Source organism: Pipistrellus kuhlii, unplaced genomic scaffold, assembly GCF_014108245.1.
Source record: "Pipistrellus kuhlii isolate mPipKuh1 unplaced genomic scaffold, mPipKuh1.p scaffold_m20_p_1, whole genome shotgun sequence".
NCBI lineage: Eukaryota > Metazoa > Chordata > Mammalia > Chiroptera > Vespertilionidae > Pipistrellus > Pipistrellus kuhlii.
In genome coordinates, this window is record NW_023425404.1 from 129,044,998 (window position 1) to 129,064,866 (window position 19,869).

The 19,869-nt window shown below is 39.7% G+C and overlaps 2 protein-coding genes across 5 annotated transcripts in view; both read right to left on the reverse strand.

Moving 5' to 3' along the window:
* Window positions 1-5,557, reverse strand: part of RRH (retinal pigment epithelium-derived rhodopsin homolog) — an 11,386-nt gene extending 5,829 nt beyond the window's left edge. The window contains exons 1-4 of the mRNA XM_036409087.2: window positions 4,851-5,557; window positions 4,091-4,281; window positions 2,434-2,533; window positions 1,590-1,743 (exon numbers count right to left, since the gene is read on the reverse strand). Coding sequence (XP_036264980.1) covers window positions 1,590-1,743; window positions 2,434-2,533; window positions 4,091-4,281; window positions 4,851-4,956 — 551 coding nt within the window. The 5' untranslated portion in view covers window positions 4,957-5,557. The remainder of the gene's footprint in view (window positions 1-1,589; window positions 1,744-2,433; window positions 2,534-4,090; window positions 4,282-4,850) is intronic.
* Window positions 5,558-9,954: 4,397 nt separating this feature from the next.
* Window positions 9,955-19,774, reverse strand: GAR1 (GAR1 ribonucleoprotein). Of its 4 annotated transcripts, none has more exons than XM_045589030.1 (7): window positions 19,625-19,774; window positions 18,852-19,095; window positions 17,210-17,364; window positions 16,614-16,673; window positions 12,921-13,062; window positions 10,709-10,720; window positions 9,955-10,268 (listed from the first exon to the last, which is right to left on the reverse strand). In XM_045589030.1, exons 2-7 carry the CDS (start codon window positions 19,081-19,083, stop codon window positions 10,255-10,257), a joined length of 615 nt encoding a protein of 204 aa, XP_045444986.1. In that variant the 5' UTR covers window positions 19,084-19,095; window positions 19,625-19,774; the 3' UTR covers window positions 9,955-10,254. The 4 variants fall into 4 exon arrangements, with proteins under 4 accessions (XP_045444986.1, XP_036265002.1, XP_036265013.1 ...); XM_036409109.2 differs by having other exon boundaries at window positions 10,649-10,720; XM_036409120.2 differs by lacking the exon at window positions 19,625-19,774 and adding an exon at window positions 19,462-19,578 and having other exon boundaries at window positions 10,649-10,720.
* Between the last annotated feature and the right edge of the window lie 95 nt (window positions 19,775-19,869).

The following is a 19,869-nucleotide window of genomic DNA, read 5'->3' on the forward strand; positions in this document are numbered from 1 at the left end:
AGCGGTTGGACACCCCTCTCACAATCTGAGACTGATAGCTCCTAATCACTCATCTGCCTGCCTGCCTGCCTTATTGCCCCTAACCCCTCTGTCTGCCCGCCTGATTGCTCCTAACCTCTCTGCCTGCCTGTCTGATCACCCCTAACTGCCTCTGCCTGCCTGACTGCCCCTAATTGCCTCTGCCTGCCTGCCTGATCACCCATAACTGCCCTCCCTTGCTGGCCTGATCTTGCCTCCAACTCCCTCCCATGCCAACATGGTTGCCCCCAATAGCCCTCCTCTGCCAGCCAATTTGGTTCTGATTAGTCATTTTCTATGCCAATCAGTGTTAAAACCTCTGCCTCCTAAGCAGCTATTGGCTCCTCACAGTTGATCCAGATTTGGTTCTGAATAGATTTGGTTCTGAATAGTCAGTTTCTATGACAGCATCAAAAGCTCTGCCTCCTAGGCAGCCATTGCCTCCTTACATTTACCCAGATTTGGTTCTGATTGGTCAGTTTCTATGCCAGTCAGTATCTCTGGGCCTATCGATGGGGCCTGATCAGAAAGGCAGGGCTTATCAGCAGCCCTGGTGGAAGCCTGGAGAGAAATGCAGAGAGTGCCTCAGGCCGATGGGACTGCTGGAAGTGGGGGGTGGCATGGAGGTGGTACTTGCTCTTCTGATCATTTGCACACTGTGTTTTATACCACAGTATGTGGCAGCAGCTGTGAAGGGAGCCAGGACAAACCAGCGCTGACTGCAGGACTGACTTCCAGTTGGTCGGCCTTCGGTTGTGATCAGTCATTACAACCCTGGGCTTTGATTATTAGGATAGATAATATTGGTACCATCCAGCAGTCACTATATCATTATATGGCTTAGAATGTATACTTGACTTTTAGCCCATTTAGACTAAGGTTTAGGACCACCATTTAGATACTGCCTATGACTGCTTCAGAGGCAGAGTGGAATGGTTGTAACAGAGAAAGTATTACCCTAAAGACTCAAAATATTCACTTGTCAACCCTGTACAGAAAGAGATTTAGAGTTAGATTTAGTTTGAGAGTTAGAAATTTTCTATTTGTTTTTCTGAGTGATATGTCACCTTCTTTAACAAGCTAAATTATCCTCTTTTCCCTGGTAAATAGAGAAGAGCATCACCAACTAGCAAGCAAATCCTTGCAGTGATGGTGCTTTTGTGCGTGACTCTCTGAAGATACTTTATCACCAAGTCAGTTTGAAAAGACAGGAAGGGGCCAGCCTTGATGAAAGCCGGAGCTACATGCTGTCTAGTGACACTGTCACTCCCTTATCCCTCCCAGATTCTCCCTCCAATGGGCAAATTTCAGAAGGGTGTTCTGCTTCCCCTTTTCTGCCAGAGAAGAGAGAAGGAACAGGGTAGGAGTGGGGGAGAAAGAGGTTGTCAGGGGGAGCTGGGTGGCATTTACTTGTAAACAAGCGTAATTCAAAGCTTGGAATCACATCACCACCACCAAGGAAGCCCTCGCCACTCTGTACGGAAAACATCTGATCTGAGCTTAAACTTGAAAGGGTGAGAAAATGTCTACATTAGAAGCACTTCGTTATAAAGTGTGAAAGTGTCTCTTACACATCATTTTTCCGCCAGTTTATGGTACAGGTGGCCCCAGTAGGGTCTGGGGCATAACTGGCCCACCCTAGGATAGGCATCAAAGCCCAAAAGAGCCCATTGATCCAGGCCCCCAGAATCATGCTGATGTAAGTGTGGGTGGTCATTCTTCTTCCTATGAACAAACATATGAAATATTAGCCTCACTTGCCCATAATGAAATTCATATCCCCACTTTGTTTTAACTGATTATTCAAAGTTCTCAAGTAGATTGTTTATAGAACACTTCAGCTCACTCAAAGCCTCACTCCAATGGATAAAAGGATCGTTGGGAGGATAAGCAGAGAGAAGCGTTTTCCAGAACTGAGGAAGCAGTGTCTCCAAAGACCCCAGAGTGGGAAAGGGAGTGGCCAGGACCCCAAAATGAGAGGACCCGAGCCAAAGCTAGAAGGGTAGCAGGGCCTTGGAGGCGGCTGTGATATTATTCTAAGTATAATAGGAAACCATTTAAACTTTTTTTAAAAATATATTTTTATTGATTTTTTTACAGAGAGTAAGGGAGAGAGATAGAGAGCCAGAAATGTCGATGAGACAGAAACATCGACCACCTGCCTCCTGCACACCCCCCACTGGGGATGTGCCCACAACCAAGGTACATGCCCTTGACCGGAATCGAACCCGGGACCTTCAGTCCGCAGGCCGACGCTCCACCACTGAGCCAAATCGGTTTCGGCCATTTAAACTTTTGAACGATGACTGTTAGAGAAATAAAGTTGATCACAATTACAACCATTTATATTCTAAAGTGAATGTGTGTCAAGTGGTACTTAGGCAAGATAGGAATTCATTGAGAAAAGTGCTGTACCTGCATCAGGACGGCAAATGGTCAGGTATCGATCCATGGCCACAACTGTGAGTAAGCCAATACTTGCCATTCCAAAAAAGATATTCAATCCAGCATAAATCTGAAAATCAAAATTGCAAAGAACCCACTGTTCCATACCTCCCAAGAGACAGTTACATTTTTACCCCAGTGCTAGAATATAAATACATTAAATGTTCTAGTATTGTACTGATTTTAAAACATATTGTCAAAGTGTAACTGGTTTCATGGAAAGTGTTTTGAGACTTCATTAATTAAAATAAAATTTAAAAAATTTTTAAGACTTATCTCTCTCTCAAAAAATTTTAAGACTTAAAGTAAAATTTCTAACCAGCATACTCTATAAACAGGGGGAAAGACTCTAAAAACAGAAAAATAGGCTATTCATGAAAGAGAAAATTGAATGCTTGTGACATAAAAAAAATGTAGACCACATTAAGTATTCAAAGAAGTGAAAACTATGAACACCTTTTTACACCCATCAAAATGGTAAAAATTTAAGTCTGACAATCCCAAGCGTTGGGGAAAATGAGGAGTAACAGAAATTCTTATAAGTGGCACAACCATTTTGGAGAGCAATTTGGCAGCATCTGATAAAGTTGAAGATGAACATTCTCTACAACCCAACCAAACTCTCCCACGCAATGTATCTAAAGAGACTCTCATGTATTGTAGGAGACATGGATAAGAACATTCACTGAAGCCTTTTTTTATGACAGAAAAGCATTGAGAATAAATATTCAATAATAGAAAAATAAATATGTTGGTATGTGTTCATAAAATGGCTAAAACTAAAAAAATATTGAAAGTTGCATAATGCAAACAATGTTGATACAAAATTTAAAATATTAAGATAGTATTTAGTTTATGTACACATAAATATGTAGTGAGATTAAAACATTCACGGGAGAGAATGGAATGAGATTGGGATAGTATGCAATGACCTCCAACTACATCTGCTAAGTTTTTTATCTTTAAAAAAAAAACCACCTTAAGTGCATATTGATAAACCTTGTGGGGGAAAGATAACAAATGTAATACTGTCAACAATAAAGATTTTAAAAAACATTAAGATTTGACAAAACTGGCTCATGTATAAATGGATATTTTATCCTCTATTAGTCTTATTTTGTTCTTTATGATTTTATAGCTTAAAATGGTAAACTTAAAAAATCAGGCAACGTCTTATTTGCCTACTATCTTAACACAAATTAATATTAATTTATTTTGTCAGTAAAAGAAAATCAATGTGATAGGTAGCCTAACTACATTACTTAGATATTATGATATATCATTAATATTTGTTATTTCAAATGAAAGCAGGATATACCTTTTTGAACTTGCAATATGCAAGTTTTCATTTGAAAATGCACCTTCTCACTATTCTTGTCTAGTTGAATGTTAATTTTTTGTTTTTGTTTTTTTTCTTTTTGGTTGCAAAAAAATTTTTAATATAATATAGCAATTTCATTTCTCTAGTTAAAGAATACATTTTCCAGTACTTGTGAAACTGTTCTCAAAAAGAGCACTATACCTATTATCTATATGATCTTATTTGATTAAAATCCATGGTTGTTTTTTTTTTTAACATTTAAATTTATATTCTTTATTTAACTTTAATTCCAAAGATCTCCAATACCTGGCATCCTGCATATCCAAATTTCCAACTTCCATGCAGATCTGAAGCAGCAGACATGGGATAGCCAATGCTGCTGACCCCTATGTCAGTAACAGCCAGGTTAATGATAATTGCATTTGTGGGTGTCCGGAGTTCCTTATATGTAATGAAGATGCCCAGAACTATTATGTTGCTGAGAATACTTATCATACCTGAAAACATAATAACCAAATGTATAGATTATTAAATAATTATTAATTTTATAGAAAACTTTCTCAGCCCTAAGTCACTGCTCTCATGCGGTGTTTCAAGATTCAAAGTTGCCCTGGTTAGGTAGCTCAGCTGGTTAGATCGTCGTCCTAATATGTCAAGGTTATGGGTTTAATCCCTAGTAAGGGCACACAGAATCAACCAATGAATGCATAAATAAGTAGAACAACAACTCTATGTTTCTCTACCTTTTTTCTCTCTCTCTAAAATCAACCAAATAAATATTCAAAGTAACTTGCGATATTAACCATTAGCAATGCTTTCACTTATCCTCTCACTGACATTCTTTTACTTGATCTTGACAGCCAGGAAACAGTGCAACTATCATCACCCTCATATCCTAAGCACCCAACTCAGAAAGCAAAAGTGATTTCGGGAGGTTGGCTAACCATATGAAACTTGAGACATTATCTCTAAACCTATGCCTTTTCTACTGCCTTATGCTGAAATCCTCTGCTTTTCCTCACCCACTTGAAAGTAAAATTACTATTAAGAGAGTAAACATCCATACCTGCCATTATCAAGTAAGTTGCAACAATATTGTGTTCAGTCTGTGAAAAAACTGAGTCATCTTCATTTTTAAAATCTGAACTTTTGCTTAAATTATTCTTTAGCATTCTGGAGGGAAGATATTGAGTCAGCCTTCAATAATTATAAAATGCTATAAATGCCACTAAGGGAAGAATTTTCAGAACTAATCATTTCCACTTCAAGACCTCAAAGAATAGCCTTTTCATAAAGGCCCTCCCTTGACAAATGTGATTGGGCTAAAGAGAAAAGGATTTTAATCCCCAGAGCAAGGGGAAACTGTATTAACAAAATAAAGAGAAATACCAGGCCAAACATTTTAACCACTTTGGGCATCATCTTATATCTAAGATTATCAAATGCAAACATCCCATTTAAACAATAAACACACTCAGAAAATGGTAAACTTAAAAAATCAGGCAAAGCCTTCTTTGCCTACAATGTTAACACAAATTAATTTTTTCTTGTAAAAAAAAAAAAAAAGCTGACTTAACTGTTCTCTGCTGGAAATCAGTTCTGAAATTAAGAGCCAGGCTTAGTCCTAAAACCAGTGAGATTAAAGTCCCTGTTTTCAGTTGATCCTTTAAAGTTTTTCCATTTTAGATACTTTTGTTTTTTTCCATAACCATTTCATAGAGACAAAGAAGTAATCTTACACATCATTCCAAATGTCACTCAAAGATTACTTCTTTGTCTCTATAAAAATTCTTAAGGTAATATTGTTTGGTTTATACCCTTACCGCTTTCTTTGCTTATACAAACATATTTATAAAAGGGTTTGAGGTGTCTCCCACTTTCTTAAAAGCAAAAATAAGGAGCTCTATTTATATAAAATCATCCTGTAACTTGTTTTCCCCTAAAGACACATCATAAATCCCAGGTCTGGAAATGTAACTTATTAATAGCTGTATATTTCATAGCATGGGTAAGTATAGCATGATCTACTTCACACTCCAGCTCAGTTAATTTACCCTATACTTTAACATGCACAAGTAATTATCTGATCATACCCACAGCACGTATCAGCCAAGTACCTGGATTCATCCATCTTGTAAAGTACAGGGCAATTCTAATATTCTGAACCACCTAGTTAGAACTCAAAAAATAGGTTACATAAGTGAATTACAATCTAAAATACATTTATTGTTAGATTAAGATAACCCCAACACCTTTTCCCCCATACTTTTAAGGTCATGTAGTATTATTGGATTCTTCTCAACAATGAATTTCTTAAAATCAAACTCTAGAGAAATGCTACATGCACCGAATAGTGCAAGCATGACAGAACCACTAGAGGGCTTTATTTCCCCATTTAATTACATAATCTTAGAATGGCACTGCAAGGAACCAAAGGTAATTGTTTTGCCCCAATTCTCTCAGCTGTATATAAACTGAAGAAATTGAATGAGACTGGGTGACCTGTCCCAGATTTTATAGCTATCAGAACTCAAATTCTTAATAAATGTAAATACTGCAGAGTATCAGTGCCAGTGAAGTGAATTTCAACAGTATTTCAGTAATAAAATTATTTTAAATAACTCCAGGCAATAAACAGAATACCTAAGTGGAATTCTCCCTTTTAAAACCCTTGTTGGGTTAATTTTTTTTCATTCAGTATGCAGAATTTTAAAAGTTGAGGATGTTTTGGTTCCTAGTCCCTTCCCTTTCTGTGATTATAACTAGCTCTAGCATACACTTAAATTATCCAGAAATAATTTTTTATAAAAACTAAATAATTCTAAAGATGACCAGCTATCTGCTATAGATAATGTATTCAAAGTATTTTTTTATGCTTCCTTCATGAGTGATACAGAAAACCTATATTGGAATGAGGCATAAAATACTACGAAATATAGAGAATCCAAGATGGCTGCTCGGGTAGGCAACTAGCCGTAGCCGCACACAACAATTTCAACAAAATACAACTAAAATATAAAATGGACATTACCCAGAACTACAGCAAAGTCGACTGACTGGAAATTCTACAAGAAGCAAGAAGAAAACCAGAAGGAAGCGCGGAGGAGCTGTAAAAGCCTAAGGTACAGAGACACGCAGTGCGCGCGCGGAGAGGACAGAGCCGGAGAGGAGGGAGGCCGAGTGCCTGGCTGGCGGTCCCAAGCGGGAAGGAGAGAAAAGCTCCGACTGTGCTGGGCCCAGCTCCAACTGCTCTGAACCCCAATTCTAGGCCAGACCCTGGGGACCCAGGCTCATCCATAGGGAGCCGGGCTGTAAGGCGGGACTCCGGGGAAGCGGCGAAAGGAGGTCCCGGAGGCGCGCACACTGTGCGCAGAGAAGGGCCGGCCGGCTGTGCCGCGGGATTGCCCTGACGGGAAGGAGACAGGGGCTCCAGACTGCTCTGAACGCCACCTCCAATCCCACTACCAACTGAACTGAACCCCAATACCGGACTCATTGGGGGAGAGCATAGACAGTTTGGCAGCAGGCGAAAATCGAGGGCACCTTTCTCTCAGAGGCGCTCGCAACAAGTACTGAAGGACCCTGAGTCTCAGGAGTCGCATAGGGCGGGGCTGACGGAAGCCAAGGCTGTAGGCTCCACCCTGAAACCCCGCCCCATCAGGAAAGCTGCCTGCGAAAATGCCTAAACCAAATAGATCACAAACAAAAGAAATGGAGGACAAAAAGCGACTGGATATAGAGTTCAAAACCACACTTATAAGGTTGTTCAAGAATCTCCTAGAAAAGGCCGATAAAATAAACAAGACCTATGAGGATATGAAAAGGGATCAACTAGAAATAATAAGGGATCAACAAGAAATAAAGAATACATTGTCTGAAATAAAAAATATTTTATGGAGTCCTAAAAACAGAATGGAAGATCGCAAAAATCAAGTCAAAGATTTGGAACATAAAGAGCCAGAAGACACTCCTCCGCAGACGCAAGAAGGCCAGAGAATCCAGAAAGTTGAAGATAATGTAAGAAACCTCTGGGACAACTTCAAGCGAACCAACATCAGAATTATGGGGGTCCCAGAAGATGAGAGAGAGCAAGATATCGAAAACATACTGAAAGAAATAGTGACAGAAAACTTTCCCCACCTGGTGAAAGAATTAGACTTACAAGTCCAGGAAGCGCACAGAACTCCAAACAAAAGGAATCCAAAGAGGACCACACCAAGACAAATCATAATTAAGATTCCAAGAGCAAAAGACAAAGAGAGAATATTAAAAGAAGCAAGAGCAAAGAAGGTAGTTACCTATAAAGGAGCACCTATACGATTGTCAGCTGATTTCTCAACAGAAACCATGCAGGCCAGACGGGAATGGCAAGAAATATTCAAGGTGATGAATAGCAAGAACCTACAGCCAAAGATAATCTATCCAGCAAAGCTATCACTCAGATTCGAAGGTCAGATAAAGAGCTTCACTAATAAAAAAAAAGCTAAAGGAGTTCATCACCACCAAACCAGAATTATATGAATTGCTGAAGGGGGTTCTTTCAGAAGAGAAAGTAAATAAAGATAAAAATTATGAACAACAAATACGTAACTATCAACAAGTGAATCTAAAAACCAAGGAAACTAAAAAAAAAAAATCTGAGGAACAATATTAACTGTTGAATATAATAGAATCAGAGGTATGGAAGGGGAGTGAACTGTTTATTCTTGGGGAAAAGGGGCGAGGGGGATGTGGGAAGAGACTGAACATAAACTGTGCACCTATGGATGAGGACAATGGGGGGTGGGGAAAGGGCAGAGGGTGGGAAAGGAACATTTGTAATAATATGAACAATAAAAATTTATTTTAAAAAAAAAACTACTACGAAATATAACTATTTCTTATCAAATGTTCACAGAGCTCACAATTTTAACTTCATAAACTTCAGTTGTCTAAAATCAACCTTTTCCTAACTATTCCCAAATTTTCAGGAAAATGGGCAAATATTGCTTATATTTTATTCAACTGCTTAATTGCTATGGCAACAATGCATTTTAATATGATGCAATCAGAATGTTATTCAGTGAACTCAAAAAATTTAACATGTTTGAATAAGCATGAAAATATCTTTCACAATGGAACTCGGCGATTCCTTAGTACCATATTCATTAGTGTTAGGCTCCCGACATATGTGAAATTGATTCAAAACTAAATGCCCCAAAGGAAACCCAGAATGAACTACATTAAGGAAAAAACAGGAAAAATAAAATATGAAAATAAAAGATTAAAGTTGGCCAATGACCAAAAGTTTTACCAAGCAAAAGGTGAAAGAAATCTCCATGTTGTAAAACCACAATTGCTTACTGCTAAACAGTAATTTTCAACATAATTGTTCATCATATATATTTATGGCCTACATATTAATCCTGCTACAATTTCATCAAAAGAGTAGCAAAACCCACAATACTGACACAGGCAATACTCTATGGTACTCAAATGAGCATTAGGTTGGAAAAATTTAGGAAAAGATATGATACTATCATTCCTAAGAAAAAACACAAGGGGGAAAAAAATTAATGCAGAGGAAATGGTCCCATATAACAGAACTTGTTAACATGGCTACTGTATGATACTACAACAGCAACAGGAATCAATACCAATTTCACTTGTATTATCTCTACCTAGGAATCTGAACATGTAGCAGGAAATCAAATATTTGCTTATGGTGAATAACAGCTTAAACCTTTAGATCTCCTTTAAAAATGAAAAATAAGAACAATCAGTAAAATTTTCAACATTCAATCTATATTAAATGTTGAAAAATTAAACATTTCTTCAGAAATTTCTTGAACTTTAGTTGTCTTTGAACAAAGCTGTCCCAACTTTAATAGTTGTAATCAATACTAAAATTTTATAATCAATTAATCATTACAATTAGAGAAACTGCTTTACTAACACACAAAATGAAAATACAATAAAGGGTGATAATGTCCTAGTATATAAAAGGCAAATATTTAGAAAGGATGTTGGTTTATAAATAATGTTAAGTGTTCCTTCACTAGCATTTGTTTTTAAAGATGTTATATATGTAAACAGATCATTTTTTTTCTACATGAAAACCACTGGGCTTAAGCTTTAGTTGTTCATTTTAACCTCAAAAACAGCTCTGGTTTAATAAACACAGTTCTAAGTAATTTAAAGAAATAAGACATTTTATTATAAAAATTCAAATATGTTTCATGTGAAAACTGTCCATTTATTAAGCCATCACAGTTCCCAACATTATATAAAACAATAAAGCACTTGTCCAAGCTCCGTAAGTGTCTATGCTGTTGCACTCTGTCTGTGTGACGTTGACATCTGAGTGCCACTGTCATGCAGTAACCGGTTCTTCAAGACTTGCTCAATAAACAAATTTCTGATCCACAGAAGCAGACCATGCAGGTTAACGCAGAAATTAATTGGTGAAGTTCCTCTGTCAACAATTACACTTAATGTCCTCTCCCTGATTAAGAGAAAATGAAAGTATTAAAGGTATGGAAATTAATAATACTATTACCCAAATCTCAAGTTTAAAATCAGCGTTAGTTCTTGTAATGTTTAGCAAATCTACTTTATTAAATTTAACTGTAGTTCATATTACACCTTTTTATTTTTCTAATTAAAAATACAGCAAAATAAACTGGAAGTAGGTGATAAAACTCAAAGGGAAAAGCAAGGAAGAGTGATATAAAATGAAGCTATAAATTGGGCTAAAACAAAGAACATCATGATGTTCTACAGACTTGCTGGCAAACAAAAATAAACCTAAATAACAATTTTTAAATGGCAGATAATACCAATTCTAGAATTTCAGTCATTTAAAGGTGTTTTTTTCATACTTACCTCTGAAACCACCACCCCCTCCTCTTCCTCCTCTGAAGCCTCTACCTCCTCCTCTTCCACCTCTAAAACCGCCTAAAAATAAAGGAAACATTTATTAAATAACTGTAACCTATCCTATTGTAGTAGGCCTACAAATATCAATACAATTCCTACAGTTATAAAAAAAATTCACAAATTATCTTGCACCTCTTTTTCACTGTAGCATTATTTAGAATAGCCAAGATATAAAAGCAACCTAAGCCGGGACCGGTTTGGCTCAGTGGATAGAGCGTCGGCCTGCAGACTGAAAGGTCCCGGGTTCGATTCCGGGCAAGGGCATGTACCTTGGTTGCGGGCATATCCCCAGTAGGGGGTGTGCAAGAGGCAACTGATAGATGATTCTCTCTCATCGGTGTTTCTAACTCTCTATCCCTCTCTCTTCCTCTCTGTAAAAAATCAATAAAATATTTTTTTTAAAAAAGCAACCTATGGCGAGGTTGCGGAGAAAAAGGAACCCTCGTGCACTGCTGGTGGGAATGCAGACTGGTGCAACCACTGTGGAGAACAGTGTGGAATTTCCTCAAAAAACTGAAAATGGAACTCCCATTTGATCCAGTAATCCCACTCCTAGGAATATATCCCAAGAAACTAGAAACACCAATCAGAAAGGATATATGCACCCCTATGTTCATAGCAGCACAATCTACAATAGCCAGAATTTGGAAACAGTCTAGGTGCCCGTCAGCAGATGATTGGATCCAAAAACTATGGTACATCTACACAATGGAATACTATGCTGCCATAAAAAAGAAGGAATTCTCATCATTTGCAGCAACCTGGATAAAATTGGAGAACATCATGCTGAGCGAAAAAAGCCAATCAATGAAAGAGAAACACCACATGACCTCACTCATTTGTGGATAATAAAGATCATTATAAACTGATGAACCAAAAGATAGATATAGAGACAGTAAAGCAACAGGCAGACTGTCAAATTTCAGCAGGGAGGGGAGGAGGATCTGGGGGAGATAATAGATCAACCGAAGGACTTGTATACATACATATAAGTACAACCAATGGACATAAAACTCTGGGGAGGGAGGGGATGTGTGGGAGGGAGGGAGGGAGGGGGGCAAAAAAAATAAATAAATAAAATATGTAAAAATAAATAAAATAAATAAATTTAAAAAAATAAAAAAAGTAACCTAAGTGTCACTTGATGGACAATTGAACAAATACAATGTGGTACATATATACAATGGAATATGACTTGGCCAAAAAAAATGAAATCTTAGCATTTGTGACAACATGATTGAACCGAGGGTATTATGCTAAGTGACATGAGTCGGACAGAAAGACAAATACTACAGGATTTCATTTATATGTGGAATCTAAAGAACAAAATAAAAGAATAAACAATAGAAACAGACTCAGATACAGAGAACATTTTGATGGTTGCCAGATGGGAAGGGGTTGGAGGGCTGCAGAAAAAAGGTGAGGAGATTAAGTACAAATAAGTAGCTACAAAACAGTAGCAGGGATGTAAAGTACAGCACAGGGAATACGGTCAATACTGCAATAACTATGTACTAGACTTAGGGGCCTCCCTCCCTTCCCCCTGCCGACCCCACACCCTGGTCCAACTCCCTGAAAAACTCCCAGTTGGGACAATTTGCATACTATGCTTTTAGTAAATAGAATACCAGTATTTGGAAGTATGTGGTTTTTTTCTTAAAATTTTTTTGGTCACTTACAATTGACATATCTTAGTTTCAGGTCTAAGGCATATTCAGCCTAGGTGAGGGGCTGAGGACCATTTCCAGGCTGGTCACACACCCTCTGGGGTGGGGTCCCTCTGGGGGTAAGGGGCTGAGGGCCGTTTGGGGTGGTTTGCAGGCCTGCCAAGTCCCCAGCTTTGTCCAGAAGGTCTCCAGTCTAATTAGCATATTACTCTTTTACCAGTATATATTAGTATAGATGGTCTTTGACATGACATTGGAATATACAGATGTTATTTCTGGGCTGCCAATTGGGATGTCTGACTGCCAGCTTAGGCAGGATCCCCCAGGAAGCAGGCCTAAGCTGTCAGTCGGACATCCCCTGAGGGGTTCTGGATTGTGAAAGGGCATAAACCAGGCTGAGGGACGCCTTCTGAGTGCACAAATTTTCATGCACTAGGCCTCTAGTAAATAAACATTTGGGAGGTTTGCCTATGTATAAAATTTAATTGTACTATATGAATTGGCTGAAACTTTGAAATCTCATTAGAAATATTCTCCTACAAGTAACTTACCGCCTCTACCACCGCCTCTGCCACCTCCACCTCTTCCTCCTCCTCGACCGCCCCTGCCACCACCTCTTGGAGGTCCCTTTTCACCTGGAGGTCTAGGTAAAAACCTCTGCAGTGGCAGCAGCTTATATGGGTCTATATAAAACTGAAGTAAAATAGAAACAATTAGTGTGATGACTTGGTTAATATAGTATAGTCACAAAGATTATATAATTATAACTATACCTAGACTCAAGATTGCCAGGGTTCAAATCCCAACTCTACTACATACTATTGCATAGCCTTGGGCAAAACGTTAGTTTCTGTGTGCCTTAGTTTTCTGATCTGTAAAATCATAATAATATAGTAACTAACTCACATAGTATTTGTGCAGATCAAAAAAGTAATGCACGTAAATTCTGGCACCTAACATGACAAATTCCATCTCCTTAGAAACAGACAATGCCTTCCAAAAATTAACTACAACTTAACAGAATTGCCTGCCATAAGAAAAAGGAAACTATTTAAACTTAGCATTAAAATAAAACATTGACATATAGCTATTTCAATATCTTAATAAATGATAATTACTTTTTATTGAACATATAAAGTAACAGACCAGAGGTCAGCAAACTGTGGCTCACAAGCTACATGCGGCTCTTTGGCCCCTTGAGTATTCTAATGCCACTTCTTCAAAACAGACTCGCCCAGACCGAAAACCTACTTCTGTGCATGGGCCACGAAGTTTCAATCACACTGTACGTGCGAGCCCACACATGACATTTTATGGAAGAGCCACACTTAAGGAGCCAAAGAGCCACATATGTGGCTTGCAAGCCTCAGTTTGCTGACCATGTAATAGAGAGGATTTGTAGAAACTAAACCCACCCTATATTTAGAACTAAGAATATTTTTCTTCACAATAATGAAACATAATGAGGTATAGTTCACAATTTTGCACAAAACACACACGAGGACTTCAAAACTATAATCTATATACTAGGTGTACTGGTTAATAATGGCAAATTTTGTAATAAAAAAAAAAAAAACACGATAATTTCAAGAGAAACATCAAAAGTGCTTTATTCAAAGTAATGTCCATCGCTAGCTACACATTTCCCCCATCTTTCAGGTAATTTGTGGATACCGTCCCAATAGTACTTTTCTTGTTTTGAGGCAAACCATTGAGAGACCCAATTTTCCATTTCTTCATAACGCTTCAAGGTTATATAGTGTATGTGCCATCCACGGAGCAAGTGGTAATCTGAAGGAGCAAGGTCTGGTGAATACAGCAGGTGGGTTAATACTTTCCAGGCAAGATCTTTTAACGTGCCTTTAACTGGTTTTGAAGTGTGCGATGGTGCATCATCATGAAGCAAAATTACTTTGCCGTGTCTTCTGGCCCATTCTGGTTGTTTTATGATCAACGCGTGGTTCAAACTGATTATTTGTTGTTGATAACGATAAGTATTAATAGTTTCACCTGGTTTTAGAAGCTAATAATTCACACCTTCCTGATCCCACCAAACGTAGAGCATTGTCTTCTTTCCGAAGCGATTTGGTCTTGCAGTTGATGTTGATGGTTGACCTGGTCAACCCAGGATTTTGTGGGTTTGGGAGTCTCCAAATAAATCCACTTTTCATCGTCAGTCACAACTCGATGCAAAAAAGATTTTCTTCGTGCCACTGAAGCAACATTTTACTGATGACTTTTTGGTTTTCCATGTCTTTCTTTCAGTTGATATGGCACCCATTTTCCTTCCTTTAAAATCCTTCCCATTGCTTGTAAACAATTGGAAATTGTTTGCTGAGCAACATTTAATCTTTCTGCAAATTGTTTTTTAGCTTTTTATGTAAATTGTTTTTTAGTTTGACACACATCTTCACTCAATAATGATTATAATTGTTGGTCTTCAAACTTTTTCGGTTGACCTGGACATTGTCTTCCACATAGAAATCATCACTTTCAAAGCATTTAAACCAGCGTTCACAGTATCTTTAGATGGAGCATGTTCACCGTAATTTTCCCAAATATATGATAACTTTCAGCAGCACTTTTCTTCAAAATAATGAATTAAAACTTCCTGCAAATGTTCTTTTTTTGCTACAAAATTCGACATGTTTAAGATGATGTAAACACCTTCAGAAAATTTGACATAGCAAGTTTTGAAGTTTGTTGTCAATACAACAAAATAGCATACATATCATCGAGTATGTATCAACAACATACGTGTAATCCATCTATTGAGAAAAAATCCGCATAATTAACCGGTACACCTAGTGTGTCCAAAACTGTCCTTCCTCCTCCCCCAATTCCCTTCTTCTCCAGTGTTGCCCATTTCAGTGAATGGTGACACTACCCACAAAGATGTTGACATCAAAACATCTGAAAGACGGTGGCATTTACTTTAACTTCAACAGCTCATCAATTATCAAGATGTCAATTCTACTTCCTTTATCTCTCATAAGTCCATCTATTTTTCTCCATTGCCACTGCCCCAGTTCAAAATCTCTCTTCCAACCTGGCCCCTTCACATAGAGTACTGAACCTTTCCCAGGGAGTTTATTTTTCCAGTACTTATAGGTATAAATTTAACCATATTTCCCTAATATTTAAAAACAAGACTGAAACTAAAGTCTGAACTCTTTCTTATGATCTGACAGCCTTAAGTAATCTAGCTCCTGCCTACCTCTTATCATAATTCATAATTCAACTTTCCCATTCCTAAATGTTCTCTGTCCAAGCTACACCTCTGCCTTTTCTGGATCCTTCAAGTGGCTTCCTTTCACAGACTTGCACACAGTTTTCTCTCCTTATAAAGCACGCCCTCCTCCTCTCTGACTAGGGCACTGGTTCCCAAGCGCTAGCCTAACCACATCCAAGTCATCCAGGAGCCTTCCTTTTTGCACCGAGTCCTGGTCCCCACCTAAGACATACCGGGTCAAATTTCTTGGGATTGCAACCCAGACATAAATCTTCTTAAAAGCACCCCCAGGTAATTCTGATGTGAAGCCAGGTTTGGGAATAACTGCTAGTCAACTTTCATATATATATTTGATTTTTTTTTTTTTTACAGAGAGGAAGAGAGAGGGATAGAGTTAGAAACATCCATGAGAAACATCCATCAGCTGCCTCTTGCACACCTCCTTCTGGGGATGCGCCCACAACCAACGTACATGCTCTTGACCGGAATAGAGCCTGGGACCTTTCATCCCTCATATCCACTGAGAGATGCTCTATCCACTGAGCCAAACCAGTTTCGGCATGCTAGTCAACTTTCAAGTCTCAGCTTCAAGCTCACTTCCTTAGAAAGCCAATACACTAAATTTGGTCCCACTAGTAACATTTTCATAGCTACCTAGTGTACATATTTAATGTCTGACTTTTTCCAAATAATTCAAATTTTATACTTGAATGATTTGTTTAGAATTTTGGTCATGATAGGCTTTTCAATAAGACAGTTTTACATAAACTAAAAAACATACTCTAGCAGTTACAGAATTTGCTCATGAGCAAGAAATAGTTTCTGAAAGCCTGTATTAAATGAATTAGTCTTAAAGATAAGTAAGTTCAATGTTTGAGGTACAGAACATCTCAATTTAAGCGCTTCACTGGTGATATATTGAGGGAGTCTCAAGTGCCCTAAGCAGGACTGCCCTGAGGTAGGTCATTCACTTATAAAACCAAGGACCCTAGGTATCATGAACTTAACTCACCTTCTGTAGCTTTTTAAAGGAGGATGCCTTCATGTTTTCTGACAATTTAACTGAAAAATACTATTAATTTTATTAAGGAAAAAGCAATTAAGATTTAAAAAAAGGTAACCTTCTGATTTCAAGTGTAATTTTAAAAACAAGTATTAGAATACATAGAAGTGTTTAGGAAAAGTAAGATAGGTGTTTCCAAGAGGAAATTAATATTTTCCTTTAAAACTTCCAATTCCACCATACCATTCCAGTGGCACAATCATAACCAAAGCAAAGTACCTCGATCCTGCAGCACTTATCCAAACGGCAATCATTTCTAAAACCTTCCCAAAAGGACCTATCTTTACAATACAGAGGTGGGCAAAGTACATTTACAGTTGTGAGTATGCAAACCAGAGTTTATCCTTGTATTATTTATTAGTTATTGTATTTTCCATACAAGCTGTAAACTGTACTTTCATCCATCCTTGTATATATGGAAATATATTCTCCTTCCCAGTAAAGGTCTGAAGCAACAAGTTTAATTTAATTACTACTTAGCTCCATAAAAAAGCAAACAGTAACCTTCCAGTGAGATCACTACATCTCCCAATTAAAAAGGATACAAAATCTCTAAGTTGTCCAAATATTTCATCCACTTTTCCGATCTGTTCTTTGTTTTCTAAGTAAACTGGAGCGTTAAAATAAGGCACCTTGTTTTCATCTGTGGTACATTTACAAACTATGTCATCTTCACAGGGGTGCAGGAACTCTCCTAACACTGAAACAGGACAAGAAAACAGTAAAATATAAAACAATTTCATCTTATACTGGCCAACCACTCCCGGAAGCATTCTTCTTGTTTATCTGGGATTTCACCCTATCTGTTCTTCTGGGATACAAAAGCCTCCCTGAGTTATTAAAACAATCTATAACATACTACCGATGTGACCCGAGGTAAGGTCTCACCTCTCTCGGCCTCAGTGTCCTCATCTTTAACATACAGCTAATAACAGTTCCAACACTTAACACACAGCATTGTGAGCAGCAATATTAAAAGTCAACTGCTTAGGAAAGTGCCTGACACATTGAGACTCCTCAACCTAAAACAGTGATTTTTATTACAATAACAACTATTATTATTTGATTAAACACTGTGTGGCGTTTTACTGTCTATTCCTCCTCCTCCCCAACCCTTAACTGCAAAACCAGTCTTGGTTGCTCCCTTTTCTTCCTCCCTTTTTACACCTTCCCACTACCACCTCTTCACCAATTACTTCAATCTTTTCCAGAAAAGTGTGGAACCTCAAAATAACGACCTTTATTTCTAATTGACTATTGTCACCCCAAACTAAAATTCTCATTGCACTGATGCAAAATCAACTCTCCATGCCTATCACCTAGGCTCAAAACCTGGAAGCTTTTAACAACTGCCAGTATTAGCCAAGTTCTACTGAGTCTGTTTCCATTAGAATCTCTCCCCCATCTAATCCTTCCTTTTCTTCTCACTCCCACCAGGAATGCTTCCTTCCTGAACTGACTGTGGAAATGGTTTCTGGGCTGGGACCTTGGACTCCTATTACCTTCTTCAAACCATCCTGCATACTGATCCAGCCTATTCTTTATATTAGACTGTATGCATCCTTCTTCCTCTCTGACAGGATTCTACTGTCCAATCTCTCTCACTTTCTATGACTTCCATAGACAAATACCCCGAAACTGCTCTAATTAGGTCTTTTCCTTGGCTTCCACTTTGACGTTTCCCTGCCAAGTAAATTCTGACTTCTCTTACTAAAGAGTAAGATACATTCTGGGCTTTGGAGTCAGTAAACTTGCCTTGTACTTCAAATATTTTATTTACTGATTATCACTTATTCCTAAACAATAACCCTAGCAAAGAGACTGAACCGAATCAGACCCTTATCTGTAAAAACGGGACAACAGGGGTAAGCATAACATATTACCAATTGAATACCTTCCTTTCAGCCCCAGTTCCACCCCCATGGTGCATGCTAAGTGTCCTCCAGCTTTCTTAATCTCCCCCCTTAGATGCCTGAGCAGGACTTTAAGTCAGTTTACAGCATCTCCAGAGCTGTGCCTCACCCACCAAGCAGGAACCTCTGCATGCGAGCTGCTGGATCTATTTCACAGCACCTGACTCCCAACTTCCTAAAACTCCCGGACCCACAGCCTCTACCTAACCCCTTCTCTATCCCACCCCCCTCCCTCCCCCACCCTCACGCAGGCTCAGCTTTGAAAGCGACATACAGACTACTTGTTCCGGAGGCCCTAGGTCCTGGCCTTTGTTAAAGCCGCCGCGGCCACCGCCTCGTCCAAAGCCGCCTCTGCCGCCTCCTCCTCGGAAGCCGCCGCCTCCGCCGCCGCGGAAATTTCCGCCGCCGCCGCCTCGGAAGTGGTTGTTGCCGCCGCCACGACTGAAGCCGCCGCCGCCTCCACCGCCTCGGTTAAAGCCTCCACGGCCTCCGCCCCGAAAGGACATGCTCGCGCCCACCTGGTGAGAAAAGCAAGGCGTGCGGCCCTCTGGTCCTTGTGGCCTCCGGGCACAGCACCCAGCCTTCCCGAACCCCGGCCAGAGCGCCGTCCAGGGGACAGTATTCACGGCAGCACCCCGCCACCCGACCCACTGCCACGCCGCCAGGGACCAACCCGGAGGGGGAGCCGTGTGGCTTCCCCGGTCCGATGAGCGCCGGCCGACCCTCAGCAGCAGCCATGGCGCCAAAGTGAGCACCTCCTCCCGCTGCGGGCAGCACGGTCCTCACGCCGCCGTCCCTGCCTGCCCGCCTCCCGCCCTCCCGCCCTCCCCAGCGGGGCTCCGCGCCCAGCCTTCGCCGCCGCCACGGCTCCCCGCGCCTCTCACCGGCTCCACGTGCACCGCTAGCCCGGCTGCGCGCGCGCACACCCACCCGCCCGGGACTTCCGACGCACGTTGGGCCTCCCAGGCCACCGTCCCGGCACCAAGCGAAGGGGAGAAAGGACCAGAAGCTCAAATGATTCGTTTATTTTAAAATAAAAATACTCACTGGCAAAACTAACGACGCTGTCAACTTTCCAAAACAGTCTTCAGCGCGGGAAGAGCAACAGTAAAACCCAACTTCAACCACTAGTTTACGACAATTTGCGACAGTCAGGCCAACGTGCCTTCCGACAAGCAAAGGAAGTGACGTGAAATTGTCGCGTCCGGGGCATCCTAACGTTCCCGGAAGTGTCACCGCGGTGTTGCCCCGGGATATCCCGGGAGGGAGGGAGGGAGGGAGGAGGCGGAGAC

Excerpts from the sequence above, each read along its gene's own strand:
- GAR1 (XM_036409109.2), bottom strand. The coding sequence starts at position 19,083 with ATGTCCTTTCGGGGCGGAGGCCGTGGAGGCTTTAACCGAGGCGGTGGA. Across the intron at positions 13,063-16,613 it reads CCTTTAAAAAGCTACAGAAG|TTTTATATAGACCCATATAA; the intron begins GTGAGTTAAGTT and ends ATTTTACTTCAG. Across the intron at positions 10,721-12,920 it reads CAGAGGCGGTGGTAGAGGCG|GCGGTTTTAGAGGTGGAAGA; the intron begins GTAAGTTACTTG and ends CTTTATTTTTAG.